This window comes from Polypterus senegalus, chromosome 12 (assembly GCF_016835505.1).
Source record: "Polypterus senegalus isolate Bchr_013 chromosome 12, ASM1683550v1, whole genome shotgun sequence".
NCBI classification, from domain to species: Eukaryota; Metazoa; Chordata; class Cladistia; order Polypteriformes; family Polypteridae; genus Polypterus; species Polypterus senegalus.
The window spans coordinates 147,569,482-147,594,264 of NC_053165.1; the positions used below are offsets into that span (position 1 = coordinate 147,569,482).

The 24,783-nt window shown below is 37.1% G+C and overlaps 2 protein-coding genes across 5 annotated transcripts in view; both read left to right on the forward strand.

Moving 5' to 3' along the window:
* pygo1 (pygopus family PHD finger 1) overlaps positions 1-20,375 on the forward strand; it is a 33,761-nt gene extending 13,386 nt beyond the window's left edge. The window contains exons 1-3 of one of the 2 annotated variants that reach the window (XM_039770257.1): positions 8,057-8,152; positions 9,775-9,860; positions 15,245-20,375. In XM_039770257.1, the coding sequence (XP_039626191.1) occupies positions 8,125-8,152; positions 9,775-9,860; positions 15,245-16,390 (1,260 nt within the window). In that variant the 5' untranslated portion in view covers positions 8,057-8,124 and the 3' untranslated portion in view covers positions 16,391-20,375. Of the gene's footprint in view, positions 1-8,056; positions 8,153-9,774; positions 9,861-15,244 lie in introns of those variants that run through there. The other variant, XM_039770256.1, reaches the window with a different exon arrangement.
* A 2,470-nt stretch (positions 20,376-22,845) lies between these two features.
* Positions 22,846-24,783, forward strand: part of dnaaf4 (dynein axonemal assembly factor 4) — a 20,262-nt gene continuing 18,324 nt past the window's right edge. For 2 of the 3 annotated variants that reach the window (XM_039770259.1, XM_039770258.1), the window contains exons 1-2: positions 22,846-23,064; positions 23,272-23,419. In XM_039770259.1, the coding sequence (XP_039626193.1) occupies positions 22,942-23,064; positions 23,272-23,419 (271 nt within the window). In that variant the 5' untranslated portion in view covers positions 22,846-22,941. The remainder of the gene's footprint in view (positions 23,065-23,271; positions 23,420-24,783) is intronic. The other variant, XM_039770260.1, reaches the window with a different exon arrangement.

The following is a 24,783-nucleotide window of genomic DNA, read 5'->3' on the forward strand; positions in this document are numbered from 1 at the left end:
TGTAAAATGTGATTAAAGTCAAGTCAGTTTTATTTATAGAGCACATATACACACATTTATAGAGCTGTGAGGCATCTGTTGGTGAAGAGAGATTCACTGATCTTGACTTTGCAGACGATGCTGTGATCTTCGCGGAGTCAAAGGAGGCTGTGATCAGAGCTCTCGAGAGACTTAGCGAGGAGTCTGAGTGTCTGAGCTTCCAAGTGTCCTGGATAAAAACCAAGATCCAGACCTTTAATGACCTCTTGGGCTCGGCCATCAGCAGTGTGTCTGTCTGCTGAGAGAATGTCAACCTCATCGAGAGGTTTACTTATCTTGGCAGCAGCATTCATGTCTCTGGTGACTCTTCCTGTGAAGTCAGTACACAGATTGGGAGAACATTGGGGGTCATGAGGTCACTGGAAAGGGGTGTATGACTCTCCCAATATCTCTGCAAAAGGTCCAAGTCATTAGATAGAGCCCTGGTGCTTCCTGTTTTACTATATGGTTGCGAGACATGGACGCTATCCAGTGAAGATATATCTGTGTATCATCTGTGTAGCAATAGAAAGATATTATTTAAAGAGGATTTGGTGTCAGGAAGGGTATCTAGATTTAACCATTTCTGCTGCAATGCAGTCTTGATGGTGAGATATAAAGGTGAGTTGCAAAGCATGGGCTGGGTACAACAGAAAGTTGGGAAAGCCAATTTAAAATGGTCCCTGATTCACTGTGATGTGGCCAACTCGTGGCAGGGGAGATGTCAATGTCAGTGTCTGAAAGATATGAAGGAGAAGAAAATGAGGTGAAGTGGAAGTGCTGAACAGAAGAATGTTAGATGTGTGCTTTATACAAAAGAGAAGGTGGAAAGGAGAATGGTGGAAGACAGAGAGGGGAGTCCTAGTGTTGTACTTGTGTGTGAAAGATGAGCAGACAAGGTGATCGAGGTGAAGAAGGTGAGCATGCTTTATGTGTTAAGGAGATTGTTGATATAAAAACTGATAGTCCTGGCATATTCCACAGGTTGACTGAAACAATGAAGGAAACTGGGGGTTTTGGGATAAGTTGACGGGAGCTGACACTTGGGATGCTTCAGGGCAAGCTGATTGTAATAGGTAGCGACGTGAAATAGCCATGTTGGAGCTAGTGCTGATAGTATGTGGGGCTCCAGGGGGTTCTAAATTTAGTATCTGATTGATGGTGAGGAAAGTTGATTGGGGTATGGTAAAGAAAAGGTGATCCCTGAAGAAAGCTGGGTATCATAACATTACCTGGTTGTAAGAGATCTTTTTGCCACAGGCACACAAAAAAATACCAGGAAGTATGTGCTGGAGCTAAACACCTGGAAGTTGAAGGAAAAGAATGTGAGAAGTAAATTTACTGAACCATTGGTAGCAGGAATGAATTAGGGTTTTAGAAGCATCAGATGTGAATTACAAGTGGGAAGCGATGAAGAATATGTGGTTGAAGATAACAGAAGGACTTTGTTTGAATGCTGAGGTAGAGATGGCATTTAAGGAGAAGAGGACGTGCTACCAGTAGTGTCAGAAGACGAATGAGGGAAGAAAGAGAAATGTGTTCAGGATGGCAAAGGAGATGGAACAAGACAGACAAGATGTAGTAGGTGTGAATTGCTTAAAAATGCTGAAGGGAACATTGTGATTCATAGTGATGGGGTTAATCATACTTAAAAGAAGTGTATGGAAATGTTGCTGAATGAAATAGCATAATTATGTTCATTGTGAGGAAACAGAAGCACCAAGGTGGAAGTTTTCAAAAGGGCGAGTCAGAAAAAAGATGAAGATAGGCAAAGCAGCAGGCCCAACTAGAGTGGTATTGGAAATGTTGAAGGTCCTGGAGTTGAATGGTGGACACATTTGTGCAAAATGATTATGTGTGAAGGAAGAGAAGTGTGTTTGTTCCAGTACATAAAGGAAAAGGTGGTTGGATTCTACATACATACATATTTTATCTTTCTAGTCACAGTCTAACTGGTAATGATTTGAATTGCTTTTTATTTTAATTTTTATTTCATAACATAGACTATAAAATATATGCAGTGTATTTAGTATAGTATACTGTAGTTGCAGCATATAAACTTTGATATGTTAATTTATGTTATAGGAAACTTTTTACAAAAATTAAATTATTTTTACGGTAATGGCAAGTTCTTACAGAGGATTCTATACTGTAACTAATTTATAGTCTATGTATTGGAACTTGTTTGAGTATAATATCGTGAAGTACATTCGTTCCTAGGGCAGCACGATGTCGCAGTGGGTAGCCTGCGTGGAGTTTGCATGTTCTCCATGTGTCTGCGTGGATTTCCTCCCACAGTCCAAAGACATGCAGGTTAGGTACATTGGGGATTCTAAATTGTCCCTAGTGTGTGCTTGGTGTGTGTGTGTGCCCTGCGGTGGGCTGGCGCCCTGCCCGGTGTTTGTTTCCTACCTTGCAGCCCTGTGTTGGCTAGGATTGGCTCCTGCAGACCCCTGTGACCCTGTAGTTAGGATATAGCGGGTTGGATAATGGATGGATGGAGATTTGTTCCTAGGCAGGAATCTAATAGCTGCATTTTAAATATGTTTAAGTTTATTAATACTTTATAAGCAAAGAACATTGATGTATTAGCTCTGTTACTTTAGATGAGAAACATGAAAGATCACAATGCAAGATGAAAATTTCATAAATCACTTTACAGAACAACTGACATTACAGTACATGAAACAAGTTACCGATTGAACTTTAGGAAACAATATTAATAATTTATTAAACATTTATAACAAGTATATCAACAGTGATTTATTAATCACATAAGTACAATTGTTAACATTTTATGCAGTTGTTGCAATGGCAGGTTCAGTGACTTGCCCAGGTTCACAGAGAGTCGGGGCACCCAAATGAACTAGTGATCCTTCAATTCATAAGACAATTACCATTTTTTAAATAAACCAGTAAACCATATGTAATTAGGTTTATGTAGTGTGGCACAGTGCTGCCTGGTTAGGACTGTGGCCTGGTTAGACTAATTGCCAAATTGGCCCATTCATGCGTGTGTGTGTGTGTGAGTGAGCTTTGTGAAGCACCGGTGCCTTGTCCAGGACTAGTCTCCGCATATTATATATATATAATACATATAGTAATGTAGCCAGAAAAGCAGACAAGTGTTGGCAGGCAAAGGACAGGACAGCAGCCGTGATGCCACCTTTTAATTATAACAAAAATATAGCCACACTGTGGCACAAAAAGTTCAAAAATAAATACAGCCACTATCACCCTTGCTCTGAATTAGTACTGGCAATGGAGTCTGAGCTCTGTCATCCTCATATGCAACTCAGACACTGATGACATGCTCTTTGGGCAACCCATCTTTATATCATTTGTGCCAGAAAGGGCGGCGTCTTCTCAGAGCCTTGTGGGTGGAGCTGGGCTTTGCCTTTGTCAGCCTTTCAGTGCTATGGGGGAAACAGAAGATACTGGTAGTGTCGGCGCCCCCTCTCATCCATTCTTTTCATTTGGACATTGGTTACATATACCCTGTGATTCTATTTATGCAACATCTCATAAATGGTAAAACTAACAGGATTTTATTTTATAAAGGTAAAGCTGAGGGAAATAGAAAAAAAATCTGTTATTTTCAGTTTAGTTCAGTTTATTCTTGTAAAGTGTTCTATTTCATTACAAGTATATTTAAAATAAAACACTGTCACCTGCAAAAAAATACCCAAGCAAATCCAAGCAACGCATACATCCATAAAGCATATGTTATTTCAAAGCACTTTACTAAACAATCACAGTACCATTATAGTACTGGAGAACAGAAAAGTGGATTTATTGTAACAAATGATGGGCACATTACTGTAGGTGCTTCCAGGGCAGTCACATCTGCCTGCTCCTTGGTACGGTCCTGAGTTCCTTTAGTGGGGTTAGGCAGTCAGCTGATTAGGACAGTTAAAATATGGGAATGGCAGTCAGCTGATTAGGACAGTTAAAATATGGGAATGGCAGTCAGCTGATTAGGACAGTTAAAATATGGGAATGGATTGTTGTTGCCCCCCCTCACCCCCAACTTATGATTTAGAGCAATTGAAATCCTAATAAGTGGTAAAAACACTCTGTAGATATACACACTAATCAGCCACAACATTAAAACCACTAACAGGTGAAAACAATAACTGATTATTACATTACAATGGCACCTTTCAAGGGGTGGGATATATTAGGCAGCAAGTGAACAATCAGTTCTTGAAGGTGATGGACAAACGCAACGATCTGAGCAACTTTGACAAGGGCCAAACTGTGATGGCTAGATGACTGTGTCAGAACATCTCCTAAATGATGGGTCTTGTGGGGTGTTCTTGGAATGAAGTGGATACAACCTATCAAAAGTGTTCCAAGGCAGGATAACCGGTGAACTGGAAACAGAGTCATGGGCGCTCTTGGCTCATTGATGCGCATGGGGAACAAAGGCTAGCCCAACTGCTCCAATACCACAAAAGAGCTACTGTAACACAAATTGCTGAAAAACTTAAATACTGGCCACATATGAAAGGTGTCAGAACACACAGTGCATTGCAGTTTGCTGTGCCCAACCTGAACCCCACTGCCAAAAGCACTTACAATGGGCACGTGGGCATCAGAACTGGACCATGGAGCAATGGAAGAAGGTGGTCTGGTCTGGTGAATCACGTTTTCTTTTGGACCATGTGGACTTCTGGGGAACAGATGGCAGGAGGATGCACTATGAGAAGAAGGCAAGCCAGTGGAGGCAGTGTGATGCTCTGTGTTCTTCTTGCAAACATTGGGTTCTGGCATTCACGTGGATGTTACTTTGACACATACCACCTACCTAAAGATTACTGCAGACCATGCACACCAAATTCCTCAGTCCAATCAAGCATCTGTGAGGTGTGATGGAAAAACATGTCCAATCCATCCAGGTCCCACCACACAACATAAAGGAGTTAAAGGATCTGCTGCTAGCATCTTGGTGACCACAGGACACCTTTAGAAGTCTGGAGGAGTCTGAGCCTTGATGGGTCAAAGCTGTTTTGGTAGCATGAGGGGGGCCTACACAGGATTAGACAGATTGTTTGAATGTTAGGGCTAATCATTGTTTTTACTACTATACTGCATCATGTTTTATGGGATTAGAATTTTTTGGCAAGTGATTTGGTGTTTTAATTTAAATCAAATGTTTTATAATCACTGTGATTTTTAATTGGATAATTGGGTGCAATTATTATAATTGGATGTTTAAGAAGACTACATTGAATTATATATATATATATATATATATATATATATAAATTGAAAATACGGTATGTATTGTCAATTCATTATTACATTTATCTTCTAATATAATGCTGTTATCAAAATTGTTTATGTCTGTTAGCACCTGAGCAAGATTTATTGAGTTGTCCAGGGTCCTGTGACTGAATACATAACCTTGGTTGTTTAACTGTACTAATGCTATGAGATTATTACTGAAAACAATGATAAAAAGGGAAACAATAGATAGATAGATACTGTATTAATCCCAAGGGGAAATTCACATAATCCAGCAGCAGTATACTGACACAAAAAAACAATATTAAATTAAATAGTAATCCACATAAAAGAAAGTGGTAGAAGTGATCAGTGAATATAGAAAAAAAAGGTAAAAAGAGAAGTCATATTATTGGAAAGTGATAAAAAAAATGATATCTGTAGACAAAACCTAGTGTTCAAAATAAATATCACAATAAGTAAGCAGCGCATACCTGTATTTCAACGTCTGTGCCCCAATGAAAGTTTTTCTTATTCTGTAGAACACTGATACTGTTAAATTTCTTTAAACATGTTTTATTCTCTAATGCAGTCAGCTTGTAGATGCAGCAAGCTGATGTACATTTATTTAATTAAATGTCTGGATCAGAAGTTTCAGATTTATAAAGTTCACATCAGTTCAAATTGAGATTCTTTCAGTTTATTATATATTGCATTATCTAGCATTATCAAAATGAAGTAAGTTCTTCATTCTACAGGGAAGCTTCAGGGTGAAATGTTTTTGTTTAATTGAGTATGTGCTTCAAGAGTCAACTCCCCCGCTTCGTTGTACGCATTAGCAGAGCAGAACAATTGAGCAGAAGCCGCATGAGATCAAGGGAAAGCTCTCTCACTGAGAGGCAACACTAAGTGGAACTGCAAAAACGATGCTGCCCTTGTGGTTAAACACATAATGAAATTTAAATCATGGATTCAGAATTCTAAATAGATGGAAAATACACTATATTTACATGTGAAAAAACAGTACTTTTAAAAACCTGATATCATGCCTCTGCATGTAAAATATTTTTATTAATTTGTTGTAGAGAAAAGTAAAAACGGCTTGATGACATTTTAAAATTTGCACTATTTTGTAAGCCTAATATCTAGGCATTTTTTGACATTGCAACATTTATTTTTTGACCAATGCCATTGTTTTGGATTAAATACAGTACCACGTCTGTTTTTTTAACAACATAGGTTATGGCCAGTAACACTGGAATAAAAATGCACTACAATACCTATAGTGCCCTCCATAATTTTTTTGACAAAGACACATTTTTTCTTGATTTATCTGTTAGCTGCACAGTTTAAAATGACAAATCAAACAATTTAGATATTGTGATTAAAGTGCACATTGCAGACTTTCATTTAAGAGTATTTGCATATGTTTCAGTCACACCACTTCTTCTACAAGGTTCCCTTCATTTCAGGGCATCATAATGTTTGAGACACAGCAATGGGAGGTCTGTTAACGCCGTCTTACTTAATACTTTGTTGCATATACCTTGCATGCAATGACTGCTTGAAGTCAGCGATTCATAGACATCACCAGGTGCTGATGCTCTGCCAAGCTTCACGTACTGCGTGTTTCAGTTGGGAGTGGTCGGGTCATCCCCTTAAGTTTTCCCTTCAGCACATGACAGGCCTACTTGATTGGATTTAAATGAGATGGCTGGCTTGGCCATTCAAGGATTTTCTAGTTTTTAGTTTTGCTAAACACGTTTTTATCAAATTCTCCAGGTCTTTTTTTTTAGGCCTTTTATGCAATGTGTAATCTGGCCTTCCTGTTTTCGTGGCTAATGGTTTGCATTTTGCAGTTTGTCCTCTGTATTTCTGTTCATGATGTTTTCTGTGGATAATCGTCTCTGACACATCAACATGTCTTCATGCTGAATCTACAGACTTCAAATGGTAGTAGCAAGGCTAAATATTTTATGCCTGCACTAATGAAGCAATGAAACACAGCTGAGGAATCTCAAACATTATGGTGCCCTGAAATGGAGTGTTGTAACTTCTAGATGGTGTGATCGAAATGCATGCAAATACACGTCTGAATTGTTTTATTTGTAATTTTTAAACTGTGGAACAGATGGGGAAGGCAAGGAAAAATGTGTCTTTGTCCCAAACGTTTTGGAGGGCACTGTAGATGTATAGAGGATTCAGAAAGTATTCATACCCCTACACTTTTTTCACATTTTTCCATGTTACAGACTTGGGCTTAAATTTTTGAAATAATTTTTTCTCCACATCAAGCAACACTTAATATTTCAGAAAGACAAACTAAAAACAGACAAGATTTTAGAAATTATTGCAGGTTAATAAAAAATTGAAATATCACATTAACATAAGCCTCACAGTTAGGAGACCCGGGTGTCTGCGTGGGTTTCCCCCGGGCGCTCTGGTTTCCTCCCACAGTCCAAAGACATGCAGGTTAGGTGCATTGGCGATTCTAAATTGGCCCTAGTGTGTGCTTGGTGCGTGCGTGTGTGTGTCCTGCGGTGGGTTGGCACCCTGCCTAGGATTGGTTCTTGCCTTGTGCCCTGTGTTGGCTGGGATTGGCTCCAGCAGACCCCCGTGACGATGTGTTCAGATTCAGCGGGTTGGAAAATGGATGGATGGATGGACATTAACACAAGTATTTGGACAATACAACACAAGAATCTTTGGCAGCGATTCCAGCCTGGAGCCTTGTTGGGTCTGACATGATAAGCTTCACATGTTTGGATTTGGGGATATTTCTGCCACCAATCATCCTTTACAGTTTGAACAAACAGTCTTGTGGAGCCATCGTGATAGTGGTAGGGATTTATAGAAGTATCCTGGCTTGCTATTTCAATGTTCTTCATAATTATAGTCCATGGAGGTAAGAGTAAGCATTTGGACAATTTAGTATTGGTTTAACATAACATATAAGAAGTATAGAAGTATTTTTTTCTTAGGATAAGCCCTCTTTTTTGTACTGTTTTTCACCAGACATGCAAGCAGGCAATAAATGGGAGAACATCAGTTGGTATTCTGTTTCAAAAGAGAGTATCAGAGTAGAATGTGGAGGTTGAACATTTTATACATTCATCAATTAAATGTTTTGCACAGTAGTATAAGTAAAAAATGCCATAACTCAGCTTTTAAGAAGGGATTCATTTTCAGGTACTTAAACTGCGGACTGGACAGGAGCAGTCTGGAAACTACTGGATAACTGAATGTAGGGTTGTAAAAAATACTAGATTTGTACCTTCATGAATGTTTTGGCAGCTGATCCAACTGAAAATTATACTTCTGTTTGTTGTTCTGCTCTTCTGAATTTACAGAAAGTGGATTCTTTTTTAACAGTCAGGCCTAGTACATTTTTTAGTTCTAATTCTAAAGAAAAAGATTTGACTTTCTTCTGTAGCTGTCACTCTCATTTAGGAATGTAGACAGTTTCTTAATCTGAATCTGCTGCAGGTCTTTTGTAAGTGGCAGTAAAAATTCCTTTACAGTTCTAATGGTTACTGCACTTGTTTGAACATTTTTACAGAATCTTGAAAAAAAACTCTGCCATTACATACAAGTCTGTCAACACCAGTCCTCCAGAATTCCTGTCTATGTTACTTATGCGGTATAAATGCATCTACTTGTAGGGTGCTGTAATACCTGACCAAAAACCTTTCTATGCATTTCTAAGATAGTTGGCTGTTACTTTCTGGAGCTTTCTCCTGAAGTCACTTATAATATTTGTAACAGCCTAAAAAGCTGTGTGTTAGTTTTTACTTTCTAGGCCTCTCCTTGCATTAACTGTCTTAAATGAACTTTACTGTACTGCCCTTCAGTCTCCATCATTTCAGACGATTTCTCTGTTTCCACACTACATTATCCTTCGGTCTGCTCCACACTTCTGTCAGTACAGTATTCTTGTTTCTAATTCTAATAACATTCTTCTTTGATGCTCTGTATTGTAAATGTTTTTATTCCATAAAGTGCCTTTTGATAGATCAATCGATAAACATGAGAGACAGTATTTATAATAAAGAAATACATGTTAATAATGACAGATATCAGGTGACTGCTCTTATCTAAAAGGAACAGCTGTATACATCAGCCTGCCACTGGTAGACACTAAAGACTTTATAATAAGATTTGTGATTTACTAGCTGTTTATTAAAATTATTGAGAGTTAATCCAGCCAAGTGTTAATATTCACATATAGTGTATGCCATCTGCAATGGTATTTTAACTTCTTTAGCTTTGTAAAGATATGTTTTGTAATATTAGGTTTACTTTTAAGTATCAGAATATATTTAAAATTCAAAAACTGAATAAATTAAGATAGCATTGATGCTGGCAAGATGAGTTTAAGCATTTAAAGAAAACGTACATGTTGTTTATTGCAAAATCAAAGTATGTGTTTCCTTTTGTATTCTTTAAATGTTTCAAATAATTGTTCATATTCACTGTGTGTGTTTAATATAAACAATAATAAATTTGGTTTAATGACAAAAATTGCAGGTGGAGATGGTGGGTTTGAAGGCTTAGGAGCGCCAGGCATACATCTGGGAAGCCCTGATAAGAAAAAACGCAAGACAAATGCACAGGTAGCCTCCTTTAATGTTATTGTTACTCTGTTGCGTGGTGTTGAAAATAAAAGTTTGAAGACTTTTGTTTTCTGAACAGGGCAAAAACAAACACTGCAAAGTTAAAGTAAGTTATTGTGGTTCAGACAAAATATAAGGGCAGTTGTAATAAACCATTGCCATTTATTAAGTTTTATGTTATGGCATTTTATTGAACAGTACACTTAAATTGGGCTTGCTCATCTACTACTAAACAATCAGATTGGATTCTTTATAATAATGACAGGTGTTATAGTCTTTATTTTTTCAATATAGTGAAGAAATCAAGGTTATTTTACTCTTGTGTATAGTTTTCTCACCCAGCACCCTGTCAGGAAACTATAAACCCATGGTAATTATTGGTTCTTAACAACAGTTTAGTGGTAAATTATTACAACATATTATATAAGTAAATATGCTAAGGAAGATTGCATTGAAATTTCTATAAATGTGTGACGCATTTCAAAACACCTGCCTGGGGTTTGTTTCCTGCCTTGCGCCCTGTGTTGCCTGGGATTGGCTCCAGCAGACCCCGTGACCCTGTAGTTAAGACATAGCAGGTTGGATAAAGGATGGATGGATGGATTTCAAAACACAAGTTTTTAGTAAACAGCTGTCTTTTATTTTATTTGTTTGCAGTTTGCAAATAAATAAGAAATACCTGTGGAAGGCATCTTTCTTTTCAAAAATCTAATGGCTTTTGCAAAAAATACTCCAAGGCAGTGTTTTAAATTTTTACTTTTTACAATTAATTCACTTTCAGTATTATAATGCCTAGTAAAAAACTGAACTTGCATTTTACAGGCCGATTAAATTGTTTTTGTATAGTTTTTAGACAGATTGTGATGATTTCATTTTAGAATGTGAATGCATAGTAGTTCATATTAGTGTGCTATATATGGAGTAATGATATCTACAAACAACACCAAAGTTAAGCATTTCATCTGTGCAATTGTTGAAATTAATACAGATTTTTGAGATTTTGAAAAATAGTTTGGAGTACACAAAGAAAAGCCACAGTTAACACTGGGAGGAACATGCAATACTGACAGGGACGGTAACCTGCGCAGAAATATAAGCCTGAAGCTGTGACACAGCAGCCCAGTATATCCAGTTTACAAAACCATTCTTTCTTTTACAAGGTGCTGGTGGTGCCTGTCTCAGTAGTGTTAGGGACATAGTTCAATCATGAATGAAGTTAATTGGAAAAAATGTCACCCTGTATAGGCATCTCAAAAGCTGCATTTCACTGAACATTCAAAATCAATTAAAAATGAAAATTGAAGCCAGCATGTACAGACAATAATTTGAACTTAAAGTTTACCACAGAACACAAGAGTAGTCGTTTGCACTTGGTCAGATATGCAAGTAATAATTTCACTGTGCCCTGTACATGTAACAATACTAGTACTGCTAATGCTACTATCTTGAGACAGACAGGACTTTAATGTGACCCAGAAGCACTGAAGCAGGTAAAACGAATTGCTCTGTGCCATTGTTAGTGTTCCACCAAAATAAGGAGTGATGTACACACCCAATCTGAATTGATTGCTCCAGAAGCAACTGAACAAGCATTATTGTAAAACATATAAAAGGAACTGACAAGTGGCATTAACACCTCCATCTTTTCTCTCTATCCTTTTTCTATACTTAAATTCATAATTCTACATTTTTCTATATTCTTTGCTGAAAACCTTCTAACACCCAGATCATATGACACTAGCTTATCACTGCTTTTTAGTTTAGTCTGTGTTTGCTACAGATGAATAAAATAGGTGGCATATTTTACACTAGGAATAAAACCTTGACAAACGTATGATCATTTGACATCACACATTTAGTGTTAATTATATCGACTGACTGAAATGTGCAAGTTAAACTTGCCAACAGCAAGAATCCATATTCTGCACCCCATAGGATTACTAATGTTCTCTCTGTTAACAGATAAATTATATATGATGCTTTAGGTATGAGAAAGTTCCCCTTCATATCATTTAGCTCTGGGTAAACATGGAACTTTAGATTTCAGAGTATAACCAGTTGCAGATGTTGGGTGTAAACAACATTTATTTCTATAGCACATTTTCATACAAAGGATAAAACTCAAAGTACTTTACAAAATGTCAAAGAAAAACAATTACCAAAAATATGCTGAATAACCTCAGTCAATTGGTTGACATGTCTTTCTTAACTTTCTCCTCAGATCACACTGGGTTGGACTCGTTCTTTGTGTTATACCAAACCTGAATTAGATGCTGCTCAGTGCTGCATTTTTTGAACAGCCTTATCTGTAGCTTTCACATTTTATTTTCAAGTAACATTTTGAATGCCAGGACGTCTCTGCTGGGAAGGACAAAAGAAGGTGTCTGACAGGTAGCTGGAGAGGCTGAGGATGTAGTCAAACAGGCCAAGATTGGTACATTGAAAGGCACAAAGAAGACTACTAGAACAGGTTAAAGCAGTCAGATTAAATAAGGAAAAAGTTTAAAGCACAAGAAAACATTGAATACAGTACAGGAGATTCAAGAAGCCAACAAATGAGCAACAGTGAATAAAATCTGGGCCATTAATCCCAACATGTTAATTCTTATTTCTCAAATTTGTTCATGAAATATTGAGAGTTGAGAATTAAAGGCCACTAAAGTACAAGCTTTATGTACATTATTACGTACCTTGTCCATGTTTCTACAGTTCCTAGTGTGAAAAATATTTCCCTCTAATTGTCTTCCAGCTGTACCCTATTCTTCATGTTGGGAACTTATTTTAAACTGATAACTGGCATTCATCTTACTTATTCCCCATTGTAATTTAATACACTTGTATTTCATCATCCAATCTTTCCTCATCACTCATAGCCCAGAGTCTATTTTAGTCTAGTGACTCTTCTCCTTTACCTAATTCTGTAATGTCCTTTTTGTGATTTGATGAGCAAAACCACAATATTTTGGATGTGATATCACAAGTGTGTTGTACAGTAGAGTTAGAGAATAACCTCTCATTTCGTAGAATTCACATCGTGTAGTGTAGAACACTGCAGCCTCCGGGCCTTCTTAATTTCTTCCACACTGTGGTTTTTAGAACATATACGCCTGCTTAAATACTTAAAAAACAAATGTGTTGTGATTGGACATCCAATTGCCATTCTTAATCAATTAGTGGTGCTCCAATTGCCATTGCAAACCATTAGTGGCACATCCAGCTAATGAGGAGTGTAGGCACCGAGATACTAGAGTTTAATATAACAAAGAAAGCACAGCCATCATTGTGCTGCCTTTAGGGGAGTTTTCGAGTTTTATATACACTCACACCACCTTATGTATTTTTCATTTTCCTTCTGAGATTTGGCAGTGTACCAAGAAAAAAGCATTTTCCATATATTTTAAAATTCAAAGTATGAGGTGAATTCAGAGCTACACTGGCCTTTGCATACTGTGCAATAAAGAGAACAACTGTGAAAAAGTCTGAATTAGCATAAGCCACCCAAATTTGGGCCTACGAAAAAACTTGTAGATCTGGCCCACCTTAAATCCATTCGCTCCTCTCTGCCAGCGTCTTTTGTCCTGTAAATGTGCTGATAAAGACAAGCAGCAAGCAGCCTGCTATCCCATCCCGCCACCGCCGCTGGACATGCACAGAGTTCTCCCAGCTCATGCTTTGATTTTCTGGGAGTGAAGTGCTGGAGTTTTACAGTGGAAATAATAGATTGTTATTTGGAACACATGCATTTCATGTGTGTTCCGTTTCTACAATAATCTGTGTAAACACATTTTTAAAACAGAAACGTTTTTCATATTTTAGTAGTAAATGACAAAATGTAGGCACAAACTATATAATGCATGAAGCCTGAAGTCCAAAGATCAAATAAACACTTTCACAAAAGGTTCAATAAAAAGACAACAGCTTCCGTGGCTTAGCGGTAACATTTGCTGACTTGTAATCAAGAGTCCCTGGTTCAATCCTGACTGCCTCCTATATTTGCCGCTTTCAGTAGTGAGCCTCTCTTATTATTATACAGTACACACATGCATTTGGTTTGCGTCTGTAACAGTTACCGTTTTTTTTTTTTTCACTTTTATCCTCTCAGTCACGATCACAATACATACTACCACCCTAGGGATCTGAAGCTGTTAGTTTTTATTTGAAACTGGAAATAACTGTAGAAATGAGTGGTGTTTTGAGGCAATGGAACTAGACATTCTCTGATCTGGAGGGATAAAAGCTGACATACAGCTGGTGAATCTGCCTTATTCGTATCTCACTGTCACTTTACTTTTTTTTATTCAGTTTTATTGAGTGTTCCTGCTCACGCTGAATTAGTATGCACCTTATGGTCTATGATGTCAAAAAAAAAAACCCAGAGACATAGGTATATATGATATTTGGAATTATTCATTTTATGACCTGTATAGTACATTTCGGAAAACATTGTGGCATGGATGCAACATTATTCATATTCATTCGCATAACATCTTGTGGTTGTAACCAGTATTTTTTTTCTCCGATCTTGCCAGTCTCCACGTTGCTGTATGGTGCTGTTTCTTTTGTACTCCAGGAAATGCAGAGGAAATAATAGTACAGAGAGGTCAGTTCATTCCACTGTCACTGCAGGGATTCGAATCAGTAACCTTAGACTAACCAGCCCAGATCCTGTAGTGAGATTTATTTATTTTTTCAGACATAAAGTAAGTGTAACTTAAAATCTTCACAAGTAGTAAAAGAAAAATGACACAAGAATTAACATTATATGGTATAGTTTTTTAAGAGGTGTAATAGGGGAAATCTATTATGTGTTAGTCTCCAATGGTTACAATGGTAAGAGTCGATGTAAAACTGAATAACATATGCTATGATCAGATGGCCAGATAGAACAGTGCACCAAAAACTCATGTTAGCGTGGATAATGGGAAATAGATCTTTATGAGAAATGTATTCTTTATTCTGGCTTCCTTTATTGATTAATCTTACTGACTTGTCCAATGAAATCACTTTTCTAGTAATGTTATGTTAAATTTTATAACAATTCAGGTCGCCTTCAATATAATGGGTTGCTTTCCTCAGATTAAGAGTATTTTGTGTATTCTGTGACATTTCTTAGTGTACATGTCAATATGCTGTATTTTTCCTGGAAGAAATGAATCCATTGAGCATGTAATGACTTGCACACTTAATCTGAATACAATGCCATGTATCAGAAAGCAGTATTGATGAAGTACAGACAGTATTTGGATCACAACTGACCCAAATTCACTGAATATGAGAAACTGCGGACATGGAAACTGTAAATACCTTGGTTACATGTTTTGTTGGAAAGCTTAATTCATTATTCATCATATACTGTGTAATGATATTTCTATTTTTTTTTATAGGTCAACACTTTCTCCCCTCTTTCTGAATATGCTCCACCGGTAAACCCAAGTACTGATCACCTGGTGGCCGCCAATCCTTTTGATGACAACTATAATTCTACATCCTACAAACCTCTGCCTTCTGGAAGTCCATATTTTAGCAATCTTAATTACACAGGTTTTGGTGGATATAATACTCCGAGAATGGCACCCAACTTGCATCAGAGAATGCCTTCACCCTATGGAGGGTCATACCCAGCAAGAAATCCACACCCCACGTTTGCCCAACATCAACTAGGTATGGGATTTAAAAGACCTCATGGTTTTGGTTTTGTTCCCCATGATAATCCAAACTTGGCTGGACAGCCACCTTTCAATAACATGAACCCAGGCATCAACTTTCCACCAAATCATCCTTTCAGGCATAGTCCAGGAGAATCTTTCAACCAGCTACCAACACAAAATATGAATCAGAATCCAAACTCAGACATGGCATCTCATTTTGGGCCAGACATGAACACAAATCTGAATACCCCAATCGGGCCTGATGTGGAAACAAACCATAGCTACATTCAGCCTCCGAACAATTTCACTCAGACCAGCACCCTTCCACCAAAGCAAGACTTCAGCCATGGGTCAAACAAAAGTCGTCGCCTAGCAGGCCATCAGCATGGTCAGTGCCCTGAGGAGAATTTAAACCAAGAAGGGGCTGAGCTGAAAAACAATAGCAGAAACAGTTCCCATGCCCAAGAAAGTAATCATACAGCAAAAACAACAGACAACATAAATAGCTCTCGTTCAAACAATGGTGCAAAAAGTAATTCTGGTCAGTCTCACACTGCTGTGGAAGTTGGTTTTGCAAAGAGAAGCAACAACAAAACAGCAGCTCTGCCTAATCGACTGAGCCATTCCTCTTCTGACCCCATTTACCCTTGTGGAATCTGCATGAATGAAGTCAATGATGATCAGGAAGCCATCTTATGTGAGGCGTCATGCCAGAAATGGTTTCACAGAGTTTGCACTGGCATGACTGAGACCGCATACAACCTCCTGACTGCAGAAGCCTCAGCAGTGTGGGCATGTGATACATGCATGGAGAACAAGGAGTTGCGGCTTCTGAGATCAAAGGAATATACAGACCAAGAAGCAATAACTAAAGATGGCTAAAATTCATGACAAGGAATTTTTAATTACCTTTTCTCCAGGCAGTAGAGGGTTTTATAAGAAAGAGGGGAATAAAATTAACTTAATAATGTTCTGTATTTTCTGGGTGTGCCTTTCTAGTAAAAGCTGCCTACAAAAGTGGAAAATTCTTCTCAGAAGGTATAACTTGTAATGAGTGAAAGAGTTGATTCAGTCAAAATCCAGTGGAGTAGTGATTTCATCTTGACTTAACAAAAGAACGTTAACTGCTAGGGATGAACTATAGCTTTTAATTTTACATCAGTCACATAGTAATAGGAAAAGTGGCATAAAATACTTCCGCATGAACAAAGTTGTGTGTTTAATCAGCGATTGGATTGTTCATGTTAGGCACCGACAACACAGTGTCATTGTTGTCAGTATTTGAAATCTGCTGGTATAGAACCGTGATGAGAATGGAAGTGACATTCTTTTAGTCATGTATTCTTATTCTGGAGATGTTTGAAAAATCACCCAATCGACTTGCCACTATGCGCATAATAATTCAAAATGCATTTGTAGAAGTGTGGGTGTGGGCTTAGTTGGATATCTGAACTTTAGGTAGGTGGGCATCTTTACTGACGGTATTTAGGAATTGCAGAGATTTTGTATGTATTTAAATGTCCATTTAATCCACCCAGTTGCTGTTTTCTCCAGTGTATAAGCAGTGCAAGAAAACTGTCTGGTTTATACCCATGTAGTACATACAGTTTTTAAAATCGTTGTCTTTGTTCACATTGTTGTATATTACATCTACCTCAGTGCACAAGAGGTTATTTAAGATTATTTCAGTGCTAAAAAGTATTTTGGCTAATCTTGTCAGGTTCGTAAATATTTCTGCTAGACTATTTTTGAGATATCTTTTTCTTTAGGTAATTCTCTCACTTTCTTACTGAAAGTTTTTTTAATCGTGAGCAATATGTTCCTTTGGTTCTAGAAACTGATATCTTGTAAATAAGACAGAGAATATGCAAAAGATTAGAGCACAGAAAGATCAGCCTGCCACGTCCACAATAATTTTCTTTAAGACTGGAGACAGAATGATCTTAAATTTATAGCAGAGACTTTAAAAACCTTAGAATGGTGTACTATCAAAACACATCTGCAAATGTCATATTTACAACTAATAAACCTAGCAGATTATTTTGTCAAAATAAATGTAAAGGTGATGGTAAATTGTTTTTAAATATATACTGTCTACGTATGTACATATAATAAAATTTTTTCAACACAAAATTAAATCATCATATAGTTAGTTTAGTGGCTAATAGATATCCATTAGTGGACTGTCTAAATTGTATTATCCTGTCACATCTAATCCCACACAGAATTTAATTTCTTAAGATTACATTTCCTTTTTGCTGCTGAGACAATCAAGAAAAAATGGAACTGAAAGGATGTATTCAATTCTGAAGCCATTGGGCCAGTTTAAACTTTATTCATACAGAAGTATAAGCATGTGTGTGCATAATCAAAATCTGTAACTGGCTGCACAAATACTTCAGCTTGTGTAAAAAGAGAATGAAACAATCTGTGTTTCCAATTTATGAATGAAGCATTGTGGATGTTTTGAAGTGGGTACTTTCAAAATACATTACTAAAATCAATGCATTCACTTACTGCATATAAAGGATTGCATCTTATTGGTACTATAGCAGACATAATCATGCTTGTGGGCTTCCTGAAGGTATATGTTCAGTGATTTGTTGCAATGTGTACAGCAGCAGTTACAGTTTTAACATGATTGGCAACTGTGTAATCCTGGACAAGGTGGGGTGCCTTACATTTGGAATTTACATATTTAAATGGGTTTGGGTTTAAGCTTGATTGATTGCCATTTCATTGGTAACCAGACATTGACTGGCAACCCATCTAGGGCAGGTTTCCTAGACTGGCTGAAGAAGAGAAAAACAGCCTCTCGTTTTTGATTGTTTTTTTTTGTAAACATAGAGTGAAATATATAATTATAAAAACAAGTTGAGTTATTAAAGAAACTTTTATCAACATGATTTTACAAATAATGACTGGCAGGTTTGGGAAATTAATGGTTAATATACTTTCAAGTATCAACTTTCTATTCTGAATGCCATAAGCTTATTAAGCTTATCTAATCTGAAGAAGTATTTTTTTTTTTTTTAATATATGTGAAGTGGCCTCTACCTTTCTGTACAAGTCAGCATCTTGACAGAAATTTATACAGTTTTTATTGTGGACATGAATTGACCGTTAGATTAGAAAAAAAATAGTTTACATGAAAAATGGGAATAATTCTGCTAGCGCCATGAAGAGGACTAATTATATCTTTTCACTATCAAACAGTACGCATTTTATTTTTATTTTTCAAGCTTATCTTATTCTATAATCGTGTGTGTTGACAGTTAGTCATTTAAGCATAAAATTTATGACTGTTTGTGCATTTGTTTCCATTTTGTGCCAATTTTTAATTATAGCTTAAGGTATGATTTGCTTAACATTTTCCTGTAAAGCAGTCTTTTGAATAATTTATTGCAGGTACTGGAGTGACATTATGGATGAGTAGACTGATTACTTTATTTGCCCAACATATTTGACAGTTCAGATTCAAGCCGTAAAAATCATTAAAAATGATAAAGAATTGTGTGTGTGTGTGTGTATGTTTATATATAGGGTGCCAGGATTAAAAGGAGCAAAAGGTGTGGGAGAAATAGGTGGCAAACCTGGTATGGACCAAACTTCATTAGAAGCAAGGTAGTCAAGGCAGCCCCCCGTGTGGACAGACAGTGCCCTGGATTGTGGGGGTTCTCTGATCACTTTCCTAGAAGTTGTAGCCTTCATATTCAGTACCATGGGCCATCTTAACAAGGTATAGACTATACTGGGTCCACCACCTATTTCTTCCATTTTTATTGCCCTGTTTATCCCTGGTACTGTCTTGCCAGGCTGGAACTTTGTGACTATTATGTGTCACACACATACATGTATACTGTAAACATGAAAAGATTTTGAAAATATATATAAACAGGTTTGCTGCTACTGTATCTTTTGTCAGAATGTAACCATTATGCCAGGATGAACAACTGACGGATTCATTAGGACTGGTAGTATGTATACAGTAAGTGCTTCCTTAATGAATCTTTTTTTTTATTATTAGTAAGTTTGCATAACCTCTTTCATATTACCTGTTAATGATGGCAGAGTAGCTTTGATGAATGTTGTAACATTTTGGATCAATAGGTGAATAAATGTCTGATATGGTGTCAAAGTAGAGCTAAACTTAAAAGATGCAAAATGTATTTACCACATGGCCGTGTACTGTAAATGTGTGATAATTGGCACGTTTTCTGTGCTTTGTCATGTATATATACTGTATGTGTGTGTCAGAGCTTTTTTTTTTACTAAGACAAGAATGTATTTTTGTTCCTGTATATATTTATAGCCTTTTTAAGCTTTATAGACTTGCCTATTAATAATGTCCCATGAAGGAAGGAGTTCAGAGAGAGGCTTGGACTCCCTGTGACTCTTTGGTTAAACAGGTTAGAAAACAGATGGATGAATGGCCGTTTGTAAGCCACAAAATTAATTTATTTGGACCATTTAACATCCATTGCATACTATAATATTATTCTACTGCAGCAAAAGTTTTAATAAATGAATGAAAAGACACTTTTAGCTAATAATTGTGATCTTCAGTACAAGGATTGTTGCCTATTGTAAAAAATGAACAGACAAACTAGAAACACTTAAACCTTATGTATGTGCTATTAACATACCATATTTTGCCAATACTTTAATATGTGTGTATAACGTATCGGATCTGTTCCACATTGGTGACATCATTTAAAAATATATTTCTAAGGCTATACAGTGAAAATGTAGTAGGCCATGAAAATGTAAATGTGTGTAATTCAAATTGAAAATATTTGCAAAATTCCTGTTTCTTCACTGTACTGAGCTAAATTACTATGTAATAAAGAAAGGAATAAATATTGAATTTTGTGTTTTAAACTATACTGTGAAGAATTTGATACTGTGGAGATTTTTTTGTTTAAATAGCCTATGGATGGAAAAGAAATTGCATGAGAAGAAATCAAAATCATATTTAGGAAGGTAAATTTTGGATATTAGAAAATACCTAAAAAATATACCTTTTGGTTTTTCTTCCAAAGAACTGCTGATACTTTAAGCCGCTTGAGATTTATAGCGCGAATTATGTAACATGGTCTCTAGTAAGTGAATACACCTGTAAGTCACATTCTTTAGAAGAAGCGAGGCCACTCAAATCATCAGCATAAATCTGGAGTTATTTATGACTGCTTTCTTTACATACAGTAAGCATGTATTAATCTTAACTCAACATAATGACCCCAGCTGCATTGTCACCCACTGGCTAACACTCCTGCTTCATGGGTCCAGCATGCACGGTTTGAATCATGCGCTCAGCTGATGTTCTGTGACTGTCGGTCTGGGTTTTCCTCCCACTTACAGACATGCAGGCCCAAGGACTGGTGACTCTAAAGAGGCTCCAGTGTGGTGTATGTGTGAGTGGCCAGCATGACGGACCAAAGCCTTGTTCAGAGTTGCTTCCACTTGCACCCAGGGCAGACAGATTACCTCCAGGAACCCTGAATTGAGTTAAGCTTGCTAGATAATGAATTTATGTTTGAATGTGTGCTTGTCATATTCCTTAAACTGGTATGACCTTGCAGTAATTTATAATCATCCAATGTTGGTATTACTACTGCAGTTAGTAGTCCATGTAGAGAATTATAAAAATGAATGCCTCTCAAGTTGAGTTGCTTGGTAGCCCCCTAATTAGCAATTCTTCTTCATGGCTTCAGCATCCATGGTTTAACTCTCATGCCTGGTTGTGGTGTGTGTGTGGAGTTTGCACATTCTCCTCGTGTCTCTTTGGGGATTTCCTACCACATTCCCAAAGAAGTGCAGATTAATTGAATTGGTGTGTTTTTGGGCCGTCCATTAAATAGACTGACCTCCTTAGCTGACTACAAGTCTGAATTGGATTATGTGGGGTCATGGGTATCTTCCAATACTTTGCCTGCTTCAAGATATATTTCTGTAAGTAATCCGAGTTTCAGAACATTTAAACATACATTTTGTTACTGATCCACTTTGTTTTTACTAATGGGCTAAAAAAAAAAGGAATGAATCTTTAAAGCTAGAATAGTCAATGCAAATAAAACAACACACTATTTTTAGATTCATTTTTCTTTAATATCTACAGGCTGATTTTTTTTCCATTAGTAAAGTGTGACTTTATCATATGCTGGTTAGATCAATGTCATAAAGGTCTTTCTTCAATTAATTGGAAACATGTTTCTTAACTATAAAACCCCACAAATATTCAAGTCCTTCCTGCAAATGCTTCAGGTAGCTGGGGCAATGGATCTACCAAAGTTTCAAATTTTCTGCTGGGCTGACCGTCTATTACAACAACCACCATTTACTAGAGTATTGTCCATCCTGACTTAAAACTGAAGCTTGCACATGCCACAATACATCTTTTATCAGAAATGATCACATCATCCCTCCCAGTTTCCGTATCTCAGTTCACCTCTAATCAAGTGATGTGAAAAATGATCAGAAGGACTTGAAACTTTGCATGCATATGAACTGACCCCAGGGGTTCATCCCCTAATGGGATACGAGCAGTCAAAGCTACTCCTTTTCTCGAAAACTTTGAAACAATGCGGATTGGTAATATAGGTATGTGGAGTGACATTTGATGCTGTTTGAAGGTTGCTGATCACAAATATATGTTTGGTAGTTGATGCTTTACTCGTAGTCCTAGACCTCTAGAAGCCAATCCATGAAAGTTAATAATGACATTTCAAACTAAAGCATGTGAGCTATCGTTTTAGACTGTTTCAAGGTAAGTAATTATAAGTAAGATGTTGTTTTTGATCCTTTACCAGGAATCTAGCCCTCTATGGACCTTTACCAGTGGGTGGAAAATGACATTGCCATTTCAATCGAAAATATTTAACATTTAAACTGAAGCACACATTTTAATATTTTACATATCCGACTCAATTACTTGTTAATTATGTATTTCAGACTCTTGAAGTAAATCATTACACTTTCGAACACTCCGAATTAGGACGATTTACACTAATTCCGATTTTTTATTGTTGGAGCGATACAATTCTCATCAGAAACAACTGCCGGTCTGTTAACACGAGTGGCGTTATCGTACCAAGAGGTTGTAAGAAGGGCCATTGTTGCATATTGATGAGTAGCGACTGACTTCAAAGCCTGCCGGTACACATGGAACAACCCCCAGCACTCCAAACTGCAAAACCGGCCCACTTCAAGCACTACTTACAGGATATAAAGGCAAACCAGGAATATTACCTGACAGTTTACTACAAGTTGTCGCATCCAATGACGTAAAATACAAGCGTAGGTAGATAAATCCCAGGATACGCTTCGAATAGTCACGTGGCCGGAAATATTGCAAACTGCCCTGGCAACCGAACGCGTGACTAGCGACGCCGAGCTTAGCATCCTATCGTCTTTGAAAATTTGAAACAGTAGTCATGCCGCTGCTTATCAAAGACTACACATGGACTCAAACGGAATCTATGATCTATATAACTGTACCTCTAAAAGAAGCAAGAGCTGGAAAAGTTGATATACTTTCTGCAGATGAATATCTTAAGGTATTTTTTCAAATATAAATGGAAATGCAAAGTTTGTTTTGAATTGCCATTGCGTTTTTTTTTTAAATAGCACACGGTTTAAGTAAAAGGTATATGCAGTTAACTGTTTTAATACATGCAGAAATATTGTCGGGTGCAAGCAGTGTCTCCTTATATTGTAAATTTAACATTCTGTTTCACTGTCTGGTGTTGTCTGTTTCTCGGAAGGTTAGCGCCCCCCCATTCTTGTTCGAAGCTTTTCTTAGTGCGCCAGTAGACGACAGCAAAAGCGCAGCAAAGATTGGGGACGGAGAAATTGTCTTCACCCTGCATAAAAGAGAAGGGGCCATCTGGGAGCATCTCGTTTTACAAAATGGTAAATCCTTCTGATAAATCCCTTTAGGTTTATTAATGTACAGTGAGAGTCAGTTATAACATTTTTATTAAATATTTTATTTGCAACAGTGAGCATATTCAAAATTAACAATAATAATTGAATGCAATCACATGTGTTAGTGCAGAACATAAAATACTTGCTTTTTAAATATCGTTTTATAATGGCAGGTAGTAAAATCAGATAGGCTTCTGATGGTTGAAATAGCGTAGACTCCAACTCAAGTAATGTAGAAATTGCAGTTCTACATCTTCTAAAGTCGTATTGTTCTTTATGGGCTCTGTAGGATGTTTGAATAAATGTAGATCAAATTTCTTAATTGTTACATTTTTGAAAGAAGTACCAGATGGAAAGTTAAAACTCAAATGTTGAAGTCTCACACTGAAAAAGTTGGCTTCATTGGACTGTGGTGGTGCCAAAATAATACAGTCATGGGCAAAAGTTTAGAGAATGACACAAGTGTTGGTTTTCACAAAGTTTGCTGCTTCAGTGTTTTAGGTCTTTTTGTCAGATGTTTCTATGGTATGCTGAAGTAGAATTACGAGCATTTCCGAAGTTTCAAAGGATTTTATTGACAATTACAGTAAGTTTATGCAAAGATTCAATATTTGCAGTTTTAGCCCTTCTTTCTTTTTCAAGACCTCTGCAGTTCGCCCTGGCATGCTGGCAATCAATTTCTGGGCCAAATCCTGACTGATGGCAGCTCATTCTTGCATCATCAATGCTTGGAGTTTGTCAGAATTTGTGGGTATTTGTTTATCCACACACCTCTTGAGGATTGACTACAAGTTTTGAGAGGGATTAAGATCTGGGGAGTTTCCTGGCCATGGACCCAAGATTTTGATGTTTTGCTCCTCAAGCCACTTAGTTATCATATTTGCCTTATGGCCCTGGTGCTCCATCATGCTGGAAAAGGCATTGTTGGTCACCAAACTGTTCTTGGATAGCACAACTGGTGTTTTTACTGACTTGGGAATCGGCTTTTGAAATGGCAAATGCTTGACTCGGAGTTAACGTGTGAGAGTCGGTGGTGATAGAAGAGAGCCCAGAAATGGAACACGGTCATATCACAGCACCTGCTCCTGGTCAGCATCTACAACTTAACATAATTGCAGTGTAATCAAATTATATATAATGAAGCAAAACTTTAAATTTTGTATGTCTGCATGTTTCTTGTCAGGAACTTAACTCACATACAACAAACATGAAAAACTTTTGAAAACAGTGCAGTGATAAAATGGCTGCTAAGAAAAAGGAAGATCAAATACGGTTATTTTATAAGATTACAGCTAAGTTGTATTGTGTATTGTGTAGTAGCTGTCCCCAGCAGCTCCGCCCACGTAGTA